Source organism: Clupea harengus, unplaced genomic scaffold (assembly GCF_900700415.2).
Source record: "Clupea harengus unplaced genomic scaffold, Ch_v2.0.2, whole genome shotgun sequence".
Lineage (NCBI taxonomy): Eukaryota > Metazoa > Chordata > Actinopteri > Clupeiformes > Clupeidae > Clupea > Clupea harengus.
Genome location: NW_024879607.1, coordinates 87,238 through 100,779, shown reverse-complemented (window position 1 = coordinate 100,779; position 13,542 = coordinate 87,238). Strand labels below are relative to the sequence as shown.

Below are 13,542 nucleotides of genomic sequence, written 5' to 3'. Positions count from 1 at the left end.
ACATCGCACAAGGTTTATATAGACAGAAGTTGAGCGTTCAGCACGGATAACCACGTGGTGGATTTCTGACGTCCGAGGCAAGGATGGAAGTTTTGCACAAGGTCGGAAGAAGCACAGTTCGAACCTTCTTATCACCTCTGGTCTAAACATGCTCTTGTACATGTGCAGACTAAGTGGCACCTAATATTCTAAGTTACACACACGCAGACACACAGAAAAGCCATGTTCCTGCTTACATAAGTACATGATTCATATAAGGTAATTAATAATACAAGGCACTTGATTATTATATTCTTAAGTCATTAACAGTGTTTGCAAATGATCTCCATCAGTAATTTATTCAGAATAGGTGAGTTAGATTGTTTAACCCATTTCTAATACCATAAGATTAAAGACTAAAGGTGCTAATCCTCACCTGTGTGTACAGATCCCCTCACACATGGGCTCTGGCGGCCATCTTCACTGAGGGTGGCCACAGTAAAGTGGTACTTCTCTCCTGGAAGAAGTCCCGTCACCTGCACCTCAGAACCTGTCACCGGGAAGTAGTGCTGCTCTCGTCTCCTGGTCACCATGTACTTGTGGGGGCCAGGAGCGCCCTCTGGTGGTGACCATCTTAAAGTCACAGAGTCTGGCTGCACTGAGGGGAACTGGATCTGCCCAGGTGGAGGAACACCTGAGAATGATGGAGGTGGAGATGGAAGCTGAAACGTGAGGTTTTAGTGCTAAACACAAATTTGTACTTATTTTTTAGAAAAGTGTTACAACATTAAATACCTCCTGTTTTGGTAACTTTGCATTGTGTCTCATGTGCATCCTGTGCAAACAAGAATAAAACATTAGAGAACAGAGAAACTGGGTTCATAATGAGAATGTCCTGCCTGTCCAGAGACTGACAGGGGAGAGACTGAGGGTGTAAAAAAGGCTCTGAACTTATTTACCATTTAATATGCTATTTCCCCTTTTCATGCTGAAGGACTCTTAATTTGTTATTAGCAGCACCAACGCCATGCCAGAGAGAGAACGCACATTGTTTTACTTTACTCTGTCGCGCTTCTGAAGCAGCAATTCCTTGCCTTTCATGTTGTTGAGTCCAAGAAACCCCTTTAGTTCGACGTGTGCGTCTATGAAAGATGTAAGTTCGCTACTGTGATGTTAATTCCATATATTAAGCAGTGTTATATGTTTAGAGATGTTTATTGTTTATCGTTAGTGTTGTGTCCATTGATATATTGCATTGTTCTATTATTGTATTATATGCACTTGCGAGTACAGACACTAGGGGCGCTAGTACTAGCGGCAGTCTCGTGTTGAATGTACTGTATGAAGTTAAGAGACTGAGTAAACTACGCTCTCTGCTCCTCATGCTTCGTGTGTGTTAATGTCTTCTGAAACAACACCACAACAAAGTGGCGACAAGGATAATAGTGAAGAAATGTCTCTGCTATCCATACAACCTCCTGCCGTGTTCCTGGATTGCCCAGGAGAGCCGAAAATTCCATTTACTACGTGGAAAGGCTACTTCGACAACTACTTGCTGGCGATTGGAGGTGATGCTTTTCCTGCTGCGAGGAAAAGAGCCTTGCTTATTCACTGTTTGGGAACGGAAGGGCAACGAATCTACAGCACCTTACCACTCGAAACAAATGATTATGACGGATCCGTGAGTGCTTTGGAAAAGTGCTTTGAGCCCAAACTCAACGTTGTTGCCGAGAGATACCGCTTCAGACAACGAGCACAAGCTGTCGGTGAGTCTACAGATCACTACGGAGCATCACTGCGTGAGCTCGTTAAAAAGTGTAAATTCGGAACGTTTGAGAATGAAATGCTACGTGATCAGATTGTGGAGAAAACCAATAGCACCCGGATACGTGAAAGACTTTTAATGGAGGAAGATTTGACTCTTGACCATGCTTTGGCTCTTGCTAGGCGTACTGAAGCTGCCATAGCTGATGCCAAGGCCATTTCTGTGGCGGATACAAAGCCCGTTGCCGCCATTCAAGTTCAAAAGAAGGCGCGCAAACCACAGTACAAAGGCGCACAGAAAATGGATGGAACTATGTTATGCTACCGTTGTGGTTCGGCTGATCACAAAGCTAACAATAAATCCTTCCCTGCTAAAGACTGTAAATGTAACTCATGTGGGAAGGTTGGGCACTATTCTCGTGTCTGTAAATCATCTCAACAGCCTGTTAATGAAGTGACTGTGCCTGAATTCTCTGTTTTAAGTGTTGGAAATTGTTGCACTGTTGACACAGCTAAACTCATGTGCAATGTTACTGTAACTGTAACCAGACACTGAACAGACATGTACTGTTAGACTGTTAGTGGATACAGGGTCTAGTGTCTCTATACTGCCAGAGAATATTTACAGTGCAAATTTCAGCGCAGTTAAACTAAAGGAACCTGGAGTGCAGCTGGTGACATACTCTAGAGAGAAACTGAATGTATTAGGATGCCTTAGAGCTAGCACTACTTATCAGGGCAAGAGTGCTTTGACAGACTTCTTCATTGTGAAAACAGGGACACCTATACTGGGCATGGACCTGGTGACTGCCCTCCAGTTACACTTTAAAGGTGACCAGGTTATATCTGAGACTGGGACTGTCAAGATGTGTGCAACACTTCGCCAACCCGACACCCACTGCAAACAGGAATGCGAGTCTCCAACAGCACTCGGGTGTGCAAAGGGCTTCGTACACAAGGTGAAGGTCCGACCGGAAGTGAAGCCGGTATCGCAAAAACTCAGACGTCTACCTGTCTCAGTTCGTGATGCTGTCTCCCAGGAACTCAGGAACCTGGAGCAACATGGAATCATTGAGAAAATTGATGCATCTGAGTGGGTCTCCCCAATTGTAGTCACTAAAAAAAAAGTCTGGTGATATATGCATGTGCGTGGATTTGAGAGAGCCAAACAAAGCTGTAATCATTGACAGCCACCCATTGCCACTGATTGAGGACATACTGTCAGAACTGCATGGGGCTGTTATGTTCTCTACCCTGGACCTCAAATCTGCTTACCATCAGTTGACATTGCATGAAGAGAGCAGAGACTCACTGCTTTCATTACACAGGTCTGTATCAGTACTGCGGAGCACCCTATGGACTGTGTTCGCCTCAGGCTGTGTTTCAAATGATGATGACACAAATCCTTAGTGGCCTAAAAGGGGTGCAGTGCTATCTTAAAGATGTCATTATATATGGAACTTCAGAAGCCGCTCACGAGGTCAATTTGCGTGCTGTGCTACACAGGATCAACAATGCAGGACTGCAACTCAATGTTGATAAATGTCAGCTACATCAAACTACTCTATCCTTTCTTGGCCAAAAGATTGGTCCAGAAGGTCTGCTGCCTGATGACTCATGTTGCTGCCATTCTGAATGCTCCACCGCCTACTGACCCTACTACCCTGCACTAATTTCTTGGCCTGAGTGCATGGTATAGCAAGTTTGTCCCAAACTATGCAACTGTCGTTGAGCCCATGAGAGCTCTGCTGCGAAAAGACTGTCCATTTCAGTGGAATAACACAGCTCAAGCCGCGTTGGACAGAGTCAAGCAGCTGATCGTGCATAGCCCTGCCCTAGTGTTGTTCGACCCCAGCAAGCCTACAATAGTCTCTACAGATGCCTCAGACTATGGAGTAGGTGCCGTTCTGACTCAGCTGGACAGTCATGGTGCAGAACAGACTGTTGCTTTTGCATCTCGCAGTCTGTCTGATGCTGAGAGGAAATACTCCATTGTAGAGAAGGAGGCGTTAGCCTGCGTCCGGGCTGCTGAGAAGTGGCGCACTTGGCTGTGGGGAAGAAGATTTCTGTTACGTACTGACCATCAAGCCCTTACGACATTGCTGACGACCAAGGGGAATAACCGTGCTGGTCTTCGGATAGCCAGATGGTCAGCCCGCTTGATGGAGTTCGACTATGATGTTGAATATAGGACTGGATCCTTGAATCATGTTGCTGACTGTCTATCGAGACTTCCACTTCCGGAGACAGACACTGCATGTGCAGAAGAGTTGGAGTCAGTTGCAGCCATCCTCACTGACCTGTATGCGGTGTCTGAGGGAGACTTTCAATCAGAGTGCCGTGCCTGCCCTGTGCTAACAAAGCTACGTGCACAACTACAGAAAGGCTGGCCCTCACATAAAGCAACATTGGAACCTGACTTACAGCCATTCTTCTCAATTCGCCATGAACTTGCAGTCATTAATGAATGCATCGTCAGAGTTACTCATCGATTGCTGGTGCCTGAGTCACTGCAGAAGAGACTCATTGATATTGCTCATGAAACGCACCAAGGTATTGTGCGCACCAAACAGCGCCTTAGGGAATTGTATTGGTGGCCTAAAATGGACTGTCATATAGAAACTATGATTAAGAACTGTACAACATGCAGATAAAATGATAAGTCCACTGTCACCCATGATGCCCCACTTCAACCTGTTCCCTTACCATCTGCTGCCTGGGAAAAAGTGTCGGTGGACATCGTGGGCCCATTTGAGATGGCAAATCTACAGTCAGGAGGTGCTATCACAATGGTTGACAACTGCAGTAAGTGGCCGGAAGTAGCTTTCGCTCCCCGGGCTGATACGGCTACCATCATACAATTTCTGACTAAAGTTTTTTCACGAGAAGGGAATCCAAAAGACTTGATAAGTGATAAGTCCTCAATTCCTCTCTGCTGACTTCTCAGACTCTCAAAAAGAGGGGAATTCAACACATGAGATCTTCAGTTTATTACCCAATAGCTAACGGGGAAGTTGAAAGATTCAACAGATGTGTGAAAGACTGCCTGCAAACTGCTTCAATTCAAGGGGAACCTTACCTGGTGGACTACAGGGCAACTCCACATTCTACTAGGGATGGGAATCGAGAACCGGTTCTAATTTAGTGAACAGTGAACCGATTCTTTGGAATAGTCAGCCAAATTCTTTAACAGTTCTGCTAACGGTCCTCTGTGCCGTTGCGCATGCGCAGCCTTTTATAGTTTCTTCAGACTGCAGCAAACATGGCAACTAGGCAGAAGCGTTCTAAAGTTTGGCTGTATTTCACACGACAAAATGACAACTTCGCCACTTGTAACGTGTGTAAAAAGTCTATTTCGTCGAAGGGAGGAAATACAACAAATATGAATAAGCATTTGAACACACAGCATGGAATTAAATTACAGGAATTTCATGTGTTCGATGCATGCAGCAGCTCAGCTAACGTCAGCGCTTCATCTCTTACTATCCAAGGTAAACTCCTCAAAGGGATCACAGCCACTCACTGTGTGAAGCAATTTGCCTTTATTGTGTGTAGTCGATCAAGTTATCTTCTGTCCCTTCGTTTGAAGCATACATTTTAGCTCCGGCTTGTTAGGCATTGGTGGTGATGAACAGAACTCAAAAGCACGACTCAGCACTCAGCAGTAGAATGAAGGGGTTAACGTTTTACTTAACAAGGTTCGGTACACGGGTAGACAGTCCAAGAGCAGGCAATCAAATCCAAATGGGCATAGGCAATAGAGAAGTCGTGGTACAGTCCAAGGTCGGCAACACTAGAAACTTAATTAAATAATCCCAGAACTTGAGACACAGCGAAAACACGGAGAAACCAACACATAATATGAATGACGAAGACTCCACGAGTAACAAGAATACATGGACTATATATACACAACAGATAACGAGGGACAGGTGAGAACAATCAAGGTGGGGCAGACAATGAGACACAGGTGGACTAAACAAGGGGAATTAACAGGACACAGGAGAAACCAATCAGACTAACAAACCAGGTGATTGGGAACAGGTGAGGGGTGGAGACACGAACAACAACAAGAGGGCACAAACAAACAAACACAGGAAAGCACATGGAGGGAAAAAGGAAGCACAAGGACTAGACACAGGAAGGAAACAATAGCAGACAGGAAGTAACATAAAAGAACGAAAGGGAAACAAAGTAAAAGCACGGACAAAAACAGCACAGACCTGACACGGCATTGGTCTCCCATTATTGATCACTTCACGTTTGGATTGAAAGTCCAGTTTTGAGAATTTTTTTTATCGTAACGGTGCTAATTATCGGAGGGCGTGTGTTATCAGCAAACGTTTGCGTTGTCGCGTTAACCCATTATTAAACGTCATCGTATTATTCTGAACGTCATCATTGAAAGAACAGAGGGGAGGCAAACACGATGTTGGACACTGTCATATAACTGACATAGCTACGCTAGCTTAGCTATAGAATCTTCCATTTTCAGCCCCCTTCATTGAGGTAGTGTTTGCCTCCCCTCTGTTCTTTCAATGTGGCTTTATGTCAGATCAGCAAAATTCAGCGATTTTGTTAGTGCCATTTGTTTCATTGTGTAAACCAGCTTTCACTATATAAATAATCTCCATTTCCATCCAATTTAGCTGATGAGGACGTTCAAAGTCAGACAGGTTCAGAGGCTGGTAGTCTGTCTGGGTCACAGGCTACAGCTAGCACGTCTTGTGCACCTCTAGCCCATCCTTTTTTCGAGGCAGGGAAAAATAAAATGATCTCGTATCCTCCCGGAGAAAGCAGACATTTCTGCACAAGAATTGTTGATAATCCATACAATTGATGGTTGCACACTTGGTATTTGCCACTGCCAGTTTCATTTTTGGCAGCTCAGTTCATATACCCTTTAAAAAAAGGAAGGAGCATTGTAATTTCTAGGAACATGTTTAAATTAAACAGAATACATTTTATTTAAGTTATGTAAGTTTTATTTTATCTTAATTTCTACAGAAGAATGTCAGTTTTATATTTAGTTCAAGAGGAATACGTATAAATGTTTTTGGTTATTTAAAAAATGTATATGTGTATGTATACATAATGTATATGGTGTGTGCAGCATTATAGAAAATTATATAAAAGAAAATGTATGTAAATAAACCCGTTTGTGCTCTTTTTTTCACCCCTTGCCCAATAAGAATCGATAAGCAGTAATCGATAAGGCATCGGAATCGTTAAAATCTTATCAATTCTCATCCCTACATTCTACCACTGGAGTATCCCCTTCAGAACTGCTCCATGGCCGACGAATGAGAACAAAGCTTCAGGTGATAGACATGCCATGCGTGAAAGAGTGAAGGACAAACAACGAAAGATGAAAGAATACACTGATGCCAAGAGTTATGCTAAATCAACCAGCCTCCATCCTGGTGACGAAGTACGGGTTAGGAAGCCCTGGAGAGTAAAGAAAGGAGAACTGAAATTCTCTAAACCAAGGACTGTCGTGACAAAGAGAGGACCCAACACTTATCTAGAGACAATTGTATTGTTATGGCGCTATATAAATAAAATTGAATTGAATTGAATTGAATTGAATTATCTGTTGGACGACGGAAGGATCTGGAATGCCTCCCATTTGTCAGCGCTGTCAGAGTTGAGCACAGATTCCGATTCTAATGAAACAATGGACTGTAACACAGGGGCTGATCAACCACCTGACACTGACTCTGATAGCCAGCCCAGGCCTGCCAGGATTTTGTATGAAGTTAAGAGACTGAGTAAACTACGCTCTCTGTTCCTTATGCTTCGTGTGTGATAATGTCTTCCGAAACAACACCACAACAATTAGTGTTAAACGGGTGAAGGAATGCTAGCATTTACCGTGTGAATGACGTTTATGTTAGCTTGCTAAATTACTTTGCATTGTGCCAAACCATGTACTTTTTTATCCTGTTAGCCTGCATACGTATGCTATTTGTGTTCATTATAGTGTAGCTACGTACCTACTAATGGGTATTAATATGTTTGTGGGCCTTATCTAGTCATTTTAAATGCTTGGTGATGCCGTGAGCTGACTAGCCTGTTGAGTTTACATGTCAGCATAGATGTGTGAGTGCTGGCTACATAGTAGCTTTCTACTTATTGTTTTCCCCTTTCTACTTTGTTTCAGAACCACACATACTCCACACATACCTTAACCACACACTGTAATGACACACTGGTTGCTTGCAACATACTGAATATTTCTGTTAGAGAATTCCTGTATTCCTGATTCGTTTCCAATACAAAGTGGTTGCATCAGATCTCGTCTCATCATTGCCTCACCTCCAACGTGCACCTCTCCTGCCCTGAATATCCTGGCCTTGAAGTAGTGTTCTGGCCGACACTCAAGATTGTGTGTGTTGATAAAATACGAACAGCCCCTATACAGTCCTTACCTACCTATACAGTTCTACCCATCTACTAACCCTCACCCACAGAGGGCCTCATTTACTAACAGGATTGCGCCCATTTCAGGCGTAATTTCGGCGCAAATAGCGGGTAAAGACTTAAAACTGTATTTACAAAGGCGGCGCACATGAGTAAAAATGCAGATTACCGCTGCTGGGAGGGTATAAGGGAAAGTGGGTGTTCATCGCAAAGATGTTTTTATGTTTATATTTGATATATCATTTAATATAGGCATAAACAAATTTGTCTCAACAGCTAGCTGTTCAGCCACGTCTTACCCAGAATCGCCGGTCATTGTATGGTTTAAACCGTATTTTCACCCATCGTTCAAGCACACCGAGTACAGTGCTCGCCTTCTGCGTAGCAGTAAAGCGTATCTATTCAGGGAAAGTACTCAAAGTACACTAACTAAACTAAGTAAATTGTAGAGACAGAGCAGCATTTCACCTTCCATGTTTATTTTGACAATATATAGGCTCTCGAGCGCAAGCTACCCCCAGTGCCATGGCAACCGAACGTCTGAAAATCTCAGTTTCCCCTGTCCAGGCTACAACTCCAGTTTTCAAATGTATCCGCCTAGGGCAGCGTTTTTGAAAAGCATGGTTTTCAGTGTTGGAATACGCCGTTTTAAATCAAGGGGTGTCGTGTATTCCTAACAGACTATTTAACGGGATGCTTTGGAGCAGTTAACCTGGCTATTAACTATCCTAGCTATCTCTAGCTTAGGGAACCATCTTAACAGTTTGCAGTTGCCTGTGTGTGATTAACTCATGTGTGAATGTGAACTTGTGAACATAAACTCGTTAATACGAAGCTGCACAGGCACCCCGAGGGGTAACCATAGCAACCCGTGGTATGATAACAAAGACACCGCACCTGATCTGTATATGTGCCCACCTGCTCCACAACGTCATGTCCCTTGTGATCTTTAAGGAAACAGTGTGAGCAGATTGCTGATTGGTCGGTCCTGCAGTAGAACTCCAGCTGTTTGTGGTGCTGTTGACAGAGTCTCTGATCCTGAAGGTCCTGTAGCTGGTGTCTCTCCAGATCTGGGTCAGAGTAGTGAGGCCTGATGCAGGTCATGCAGTAGGAATCCCTACAGGTCAGACAGGTCTTCACAGCTGGATTTGGGCAGACATCACACAGCACCCGTCCAGCTGACACTCTACAAGGACACATGAATGGATTTGTTGAATTAATGAATTAATGTTTGTATGAATTGGTTTTGGTAGGAGCAGTCCTGCAGTCATAATCAAAAAGTCAAAGAGCAAATATTATAAAGACCATGACATTACGAGCTGTACTGTTTTATATAATTCCCAAAGCCTGCTGTGCCATTGTGGTTGGGTGGCAGTAAAAGGACTCAGATGGACCTCAGGTTGCACAGTAGGGCTGCTCAGTTATGGCAAACATCATTATCATGATTATTTTGGTCAATATTGTCACCAGGATTATTTAACACGATTATTCATTCAGTGATTTTTTTCAGCAGCAGTGTGGTTGTGCACGTGGACATGAGCCCCCAACAATGGACCCTCAGTGCTTTTATTAAATAGAATTAGTAGTATTTTATTATTTTACTTTATTAGTAGTATTATTATCAATGCATGTTATGTTTGTATATTATAATAATATATTAACTAGGGCTGGGCAAGTTAACGCATCAATTAATTAACGGCAACAATTATTTTATTGCGCGTTAACGCAGGTTTTATTATTTATTTTATTATTGTAAAAGTCTGTTGCTCACAGGCTATTATTTTGTAAAAGTCTGTTGCTGATTGCTGCGGAACCGGAAAATAAAATAATTGGGAGTTAAACAAACATGGAAAAGAGTACAGAGATTTTACAATTTAAAGTTATTCAAGACGGCGCACGACGGAGCGATGCTTCGGGAGACTACGTTAGATGCAGGGGTGAGTATAGATAAACAAAGGCAAGAGAAGCTAACAGATGCGTCGGTCTGAGAAACATTTTGAGAATCGCAAGAAATGACAGCAGGTATGAGATGCCCTCAAGACGCACCATCACACGGAAAATACACGAGTTGTATGAAAAGGAGAGGACTGGCTTCCGGCTGACGCTCGACATGTGAGGCTGTGAAGTCCAGAGCTCTGCATGCAACTTATAATATAATTGTTTCTTAAGCGTGCAGAATACCGATAATTATATGAATACGTCATCTTATAGTCTAGTAACATCAGTGAGGTAACTTAGGTAGGGATAGCATCTATTTTCTATCATCTATCTAGTCATGACTCTTAAAACTACCGTGAGACAATTGCAGTCAGAAAAGTGCAGTTTGACAGAGAAGTGCTTGGACTTGGAAGGCCGAAGCCGTCGCCAGAACATCCGTCTAATAGGAATAGAGGAGGGTGTAGAAGGTAAAAACCCATGGCAGTTCTGTGCGACTATATTGAAAGAGATATTGGATTTGGAAGACACGCCACGTCTGGACCGTGGTCATCGTTCACTGACACCAAAACCCCAAAAAGGAGAGAGGCCCAGACCGTTCATAATTCGCGTGCATCACAAAGACGTGAAAGATCGCATCCTCTGGATTTCAAGTCAGAAGATTGTTTTACATGGAGAAGCGCGTGCACATCTTCCCTGACTTCGCACCAGAAGTAGCTAAGAAACGAGCAGCGTTTACAGAGGGGAGGCGGCTCCTTAAAGATGTCAAGGATGTCAAATATGGTATCCGTTTTCCAGCTATATTCCGTATCACTTTCAGGGATGAGGAGAAATCTTTACATAATATATATATCTTACATAAAGGAGAACATTCTGCCGTCATCATGATCAGGTACATTGTTATTAATTGGCATACCCTACCAGTTGGTTTAGCTTATTCCAACTTGAATTGCTCAGGTTAAACTCTCTCTGAGAGCGTTTTTATATAATTCACATTTCAAAATGTTTCTATGGTTAGAATATTGACCTAATTATGAAGACCCTGGCCTGGGCCCACACTGTGTTAAATTACAGGTTGTCTCATTTTTTTTATTTTTTTTTTGCTGTGACTTTCCCAACGGTTTGATTTGAATTTATACTGATCTCATGCAGTATCTGTTAAGTTTAGGCTACAGAGTGTAATGCATAAAGTGACAACTCTCTCTTTATTTCAAAGCAGTTATCACACTGCCTAAGTTTATTTATTTGTATTACCCTTTATATGCAGTTATGGTATTTTGCACTGCTTGTTCTTTTTTTTATTACTATTGGATTGCTTGCTGTGCTTTGGGTCAAACTAGGTTAAGTTAAGAGACCCAAGTTAGTGAGTTTGGGCATTTTGCTCTTGGGGATATGCACTTTGTTTGGGATAGTGCTGGGGGGTGGGGGGTAAGTGTTTTTTTCCCATTTAATGTTTTTTCTTTGTTATTTTTAATATGGAGAGAAACCAAGCAAAGCTCTTGCTTATAGTCTGAGACTTACCTCTACTACTCATATCATTGATCAAATTGAATCTGAGTCAGGATTGTTATCGGACCCTAGGGATTTCAATAAACGGTTTTGTGATTTTTACTCTAATTTATATATACATCTGAACCCCCCACTGATCTGAGGCTAATGGACAATTTCTTTGAGGGCCTAAATATTCCTGCTATGGAAGAGGAGTTAGTGAATTCTTTAGATAGCCCTATCTCTTTAGACGAAATTAACAATGCTATTGCATGCATGCAAAGTGGAAAATGTTCAGGCCCGGACGGCTTTAATACAGAGTTTTGTTCAGCAAAGAGTTCTCAGCAAAACTTGGCCCCTTACTCAAAGCTGTGTTTGGTGATAGTCTAAACTCCCAGTGCCTTCCACCAACTTTACGCCAGGCATCAATATCCCTTCTTCTGAAAAAAGGCAAGGATCCCCAGAGTTGTTCCTCCTACCGTCCAATAAGTCTTCTTAATGTTGATGTAAAGATATTGGCTAAGGTGCTGGCTCTCCGCCTTGAATCTGTTTTGCCCACTATTGTCTCATCTGACCAAACTGGATTTATAAAAAATAGACATTTATTTTTTAATGTCAGGCGTGTATTTAATATCCTTTACACTCCCTCCTCTCAGCGTCCGGAGGCACTTTTAGCTTTGGACGCTGAGAAAGCTTTTGATCGTGTGGAGTGGAATAACTTGTTTTATGTTCTTAAGCGGTTTGGGTTTGGGGATACTTTTATTTCTTGGGTCAAACTGTTGTACACATCTCCTTTGGCCTCAGTCAGAACTAATGACACGTATTCCTCATACTTCCCTCTTCAGCGTGGGACTAGACAGGGCTGTCCCCTGTCTCCACTGCTTTTTGCCTTGGTAATGGAGCCCCTTGCAGCCACTATTAGGCAGTGTGCAGATATCAAAGGGATCTTCAGAGCAAATCAGGAGCAAATCAGGAACACAACATTTCTCTATATGCAGACGATGTCCTCCTGTATATATCTGACCCTCTTACATCCATTCCGCATATTCTTACCATCCTTAAAGTCTTTGGCAGTTTCTCAGGGTACAAACTCAACCTTGACAAAATTGAGCTCTTACCCATTACTACAACTGTTAATCAGACCTCACTTCTCTCTCTACCTTTCAAAGTGACTAATAATAAGTTTAATTATCTTGGTGTGTGTATTACAAGGTCCCATTCCCAACTTTTGAAGGCCAATTTTACTCCACCGTTTGGAGCGTACCCAACAGGATCTTACCCGCTGGTCCACTATGCCTTTGTCCTTAGCCGGGCGAATCAGTATAATTAAAATGAATATCCTTCCCAAATTCTTATTTTTGTTACAAAAGCATTTTTTACAAAGCTTGATAGTCTTATTTCATCTTTTATTTGGAATAATAAAACACCTAGGATCAGGAATTTGTTTCTACAGAGGCCTAAAATACATGGCGGAATGGCTCTACCGAATTTTCAAATGTATTATTGGGCTGCCAATATCAAAAGCTTATTGTATTGGCGATGGGATACATCCTCCCGGGATCTTCCTGGCTGGTTGCAAATTGAATCTAGTTATTGTAGTCCTGTTTCACTTTCAGCTCTTTTGTGTTCATCTACTCCCTTACATTCACCACAGACCTGCCGGAATCCTGTAGTCCGCCACTCTTTAAAAATCTGGTCTCAGTTTCGGAAACGTTATGGGCTAGTCTCTATGTCAGTTTATTCCCCTATTACAGCCAACCACCTATTCCCACCCTCTCTCCAAGATAATACATTTACTTTTTGGCTTAGAAATGGAGTGGTGAATATAAAGATGTTATACAAGGATGCCATTTTCATGTCATTTGATCAGTTTAGACAGGAATTTTCTTTACCAGCACACCATTTTTTCAGATATTTACAAGTCAGAAAAAACATACAGAATCATTTTACTCA

General features: G+C 42.5%; 1 protein-coding gene across 1 annotated transcript in view; it reads right to left on the bottom strand.

Moving 5' to 3' along the window:
• Positions 1-404: 404 nt before the first annotated feature.
• LOC122129237 (E3 ubiquitin-protein ligase TRIM39-like) overlaps positions 405-13,542 on the bottom strand; it is a 44,496-nt gene continuing 31,358 nt past the window's right edge. The window contains exons 3-4 of the mRNA XM_042704229.1: positions 775-814; positions 405-673 (exon numbers count right to left, since the gene is read on the bottom strand). Coding sequence (XP_042560163.1) covers positions 405-673; positions 775-814 — 309 coding nt within the window. The remainder of the gene's footprint in view (positions 674-774; positions 815-13,542) is intronic.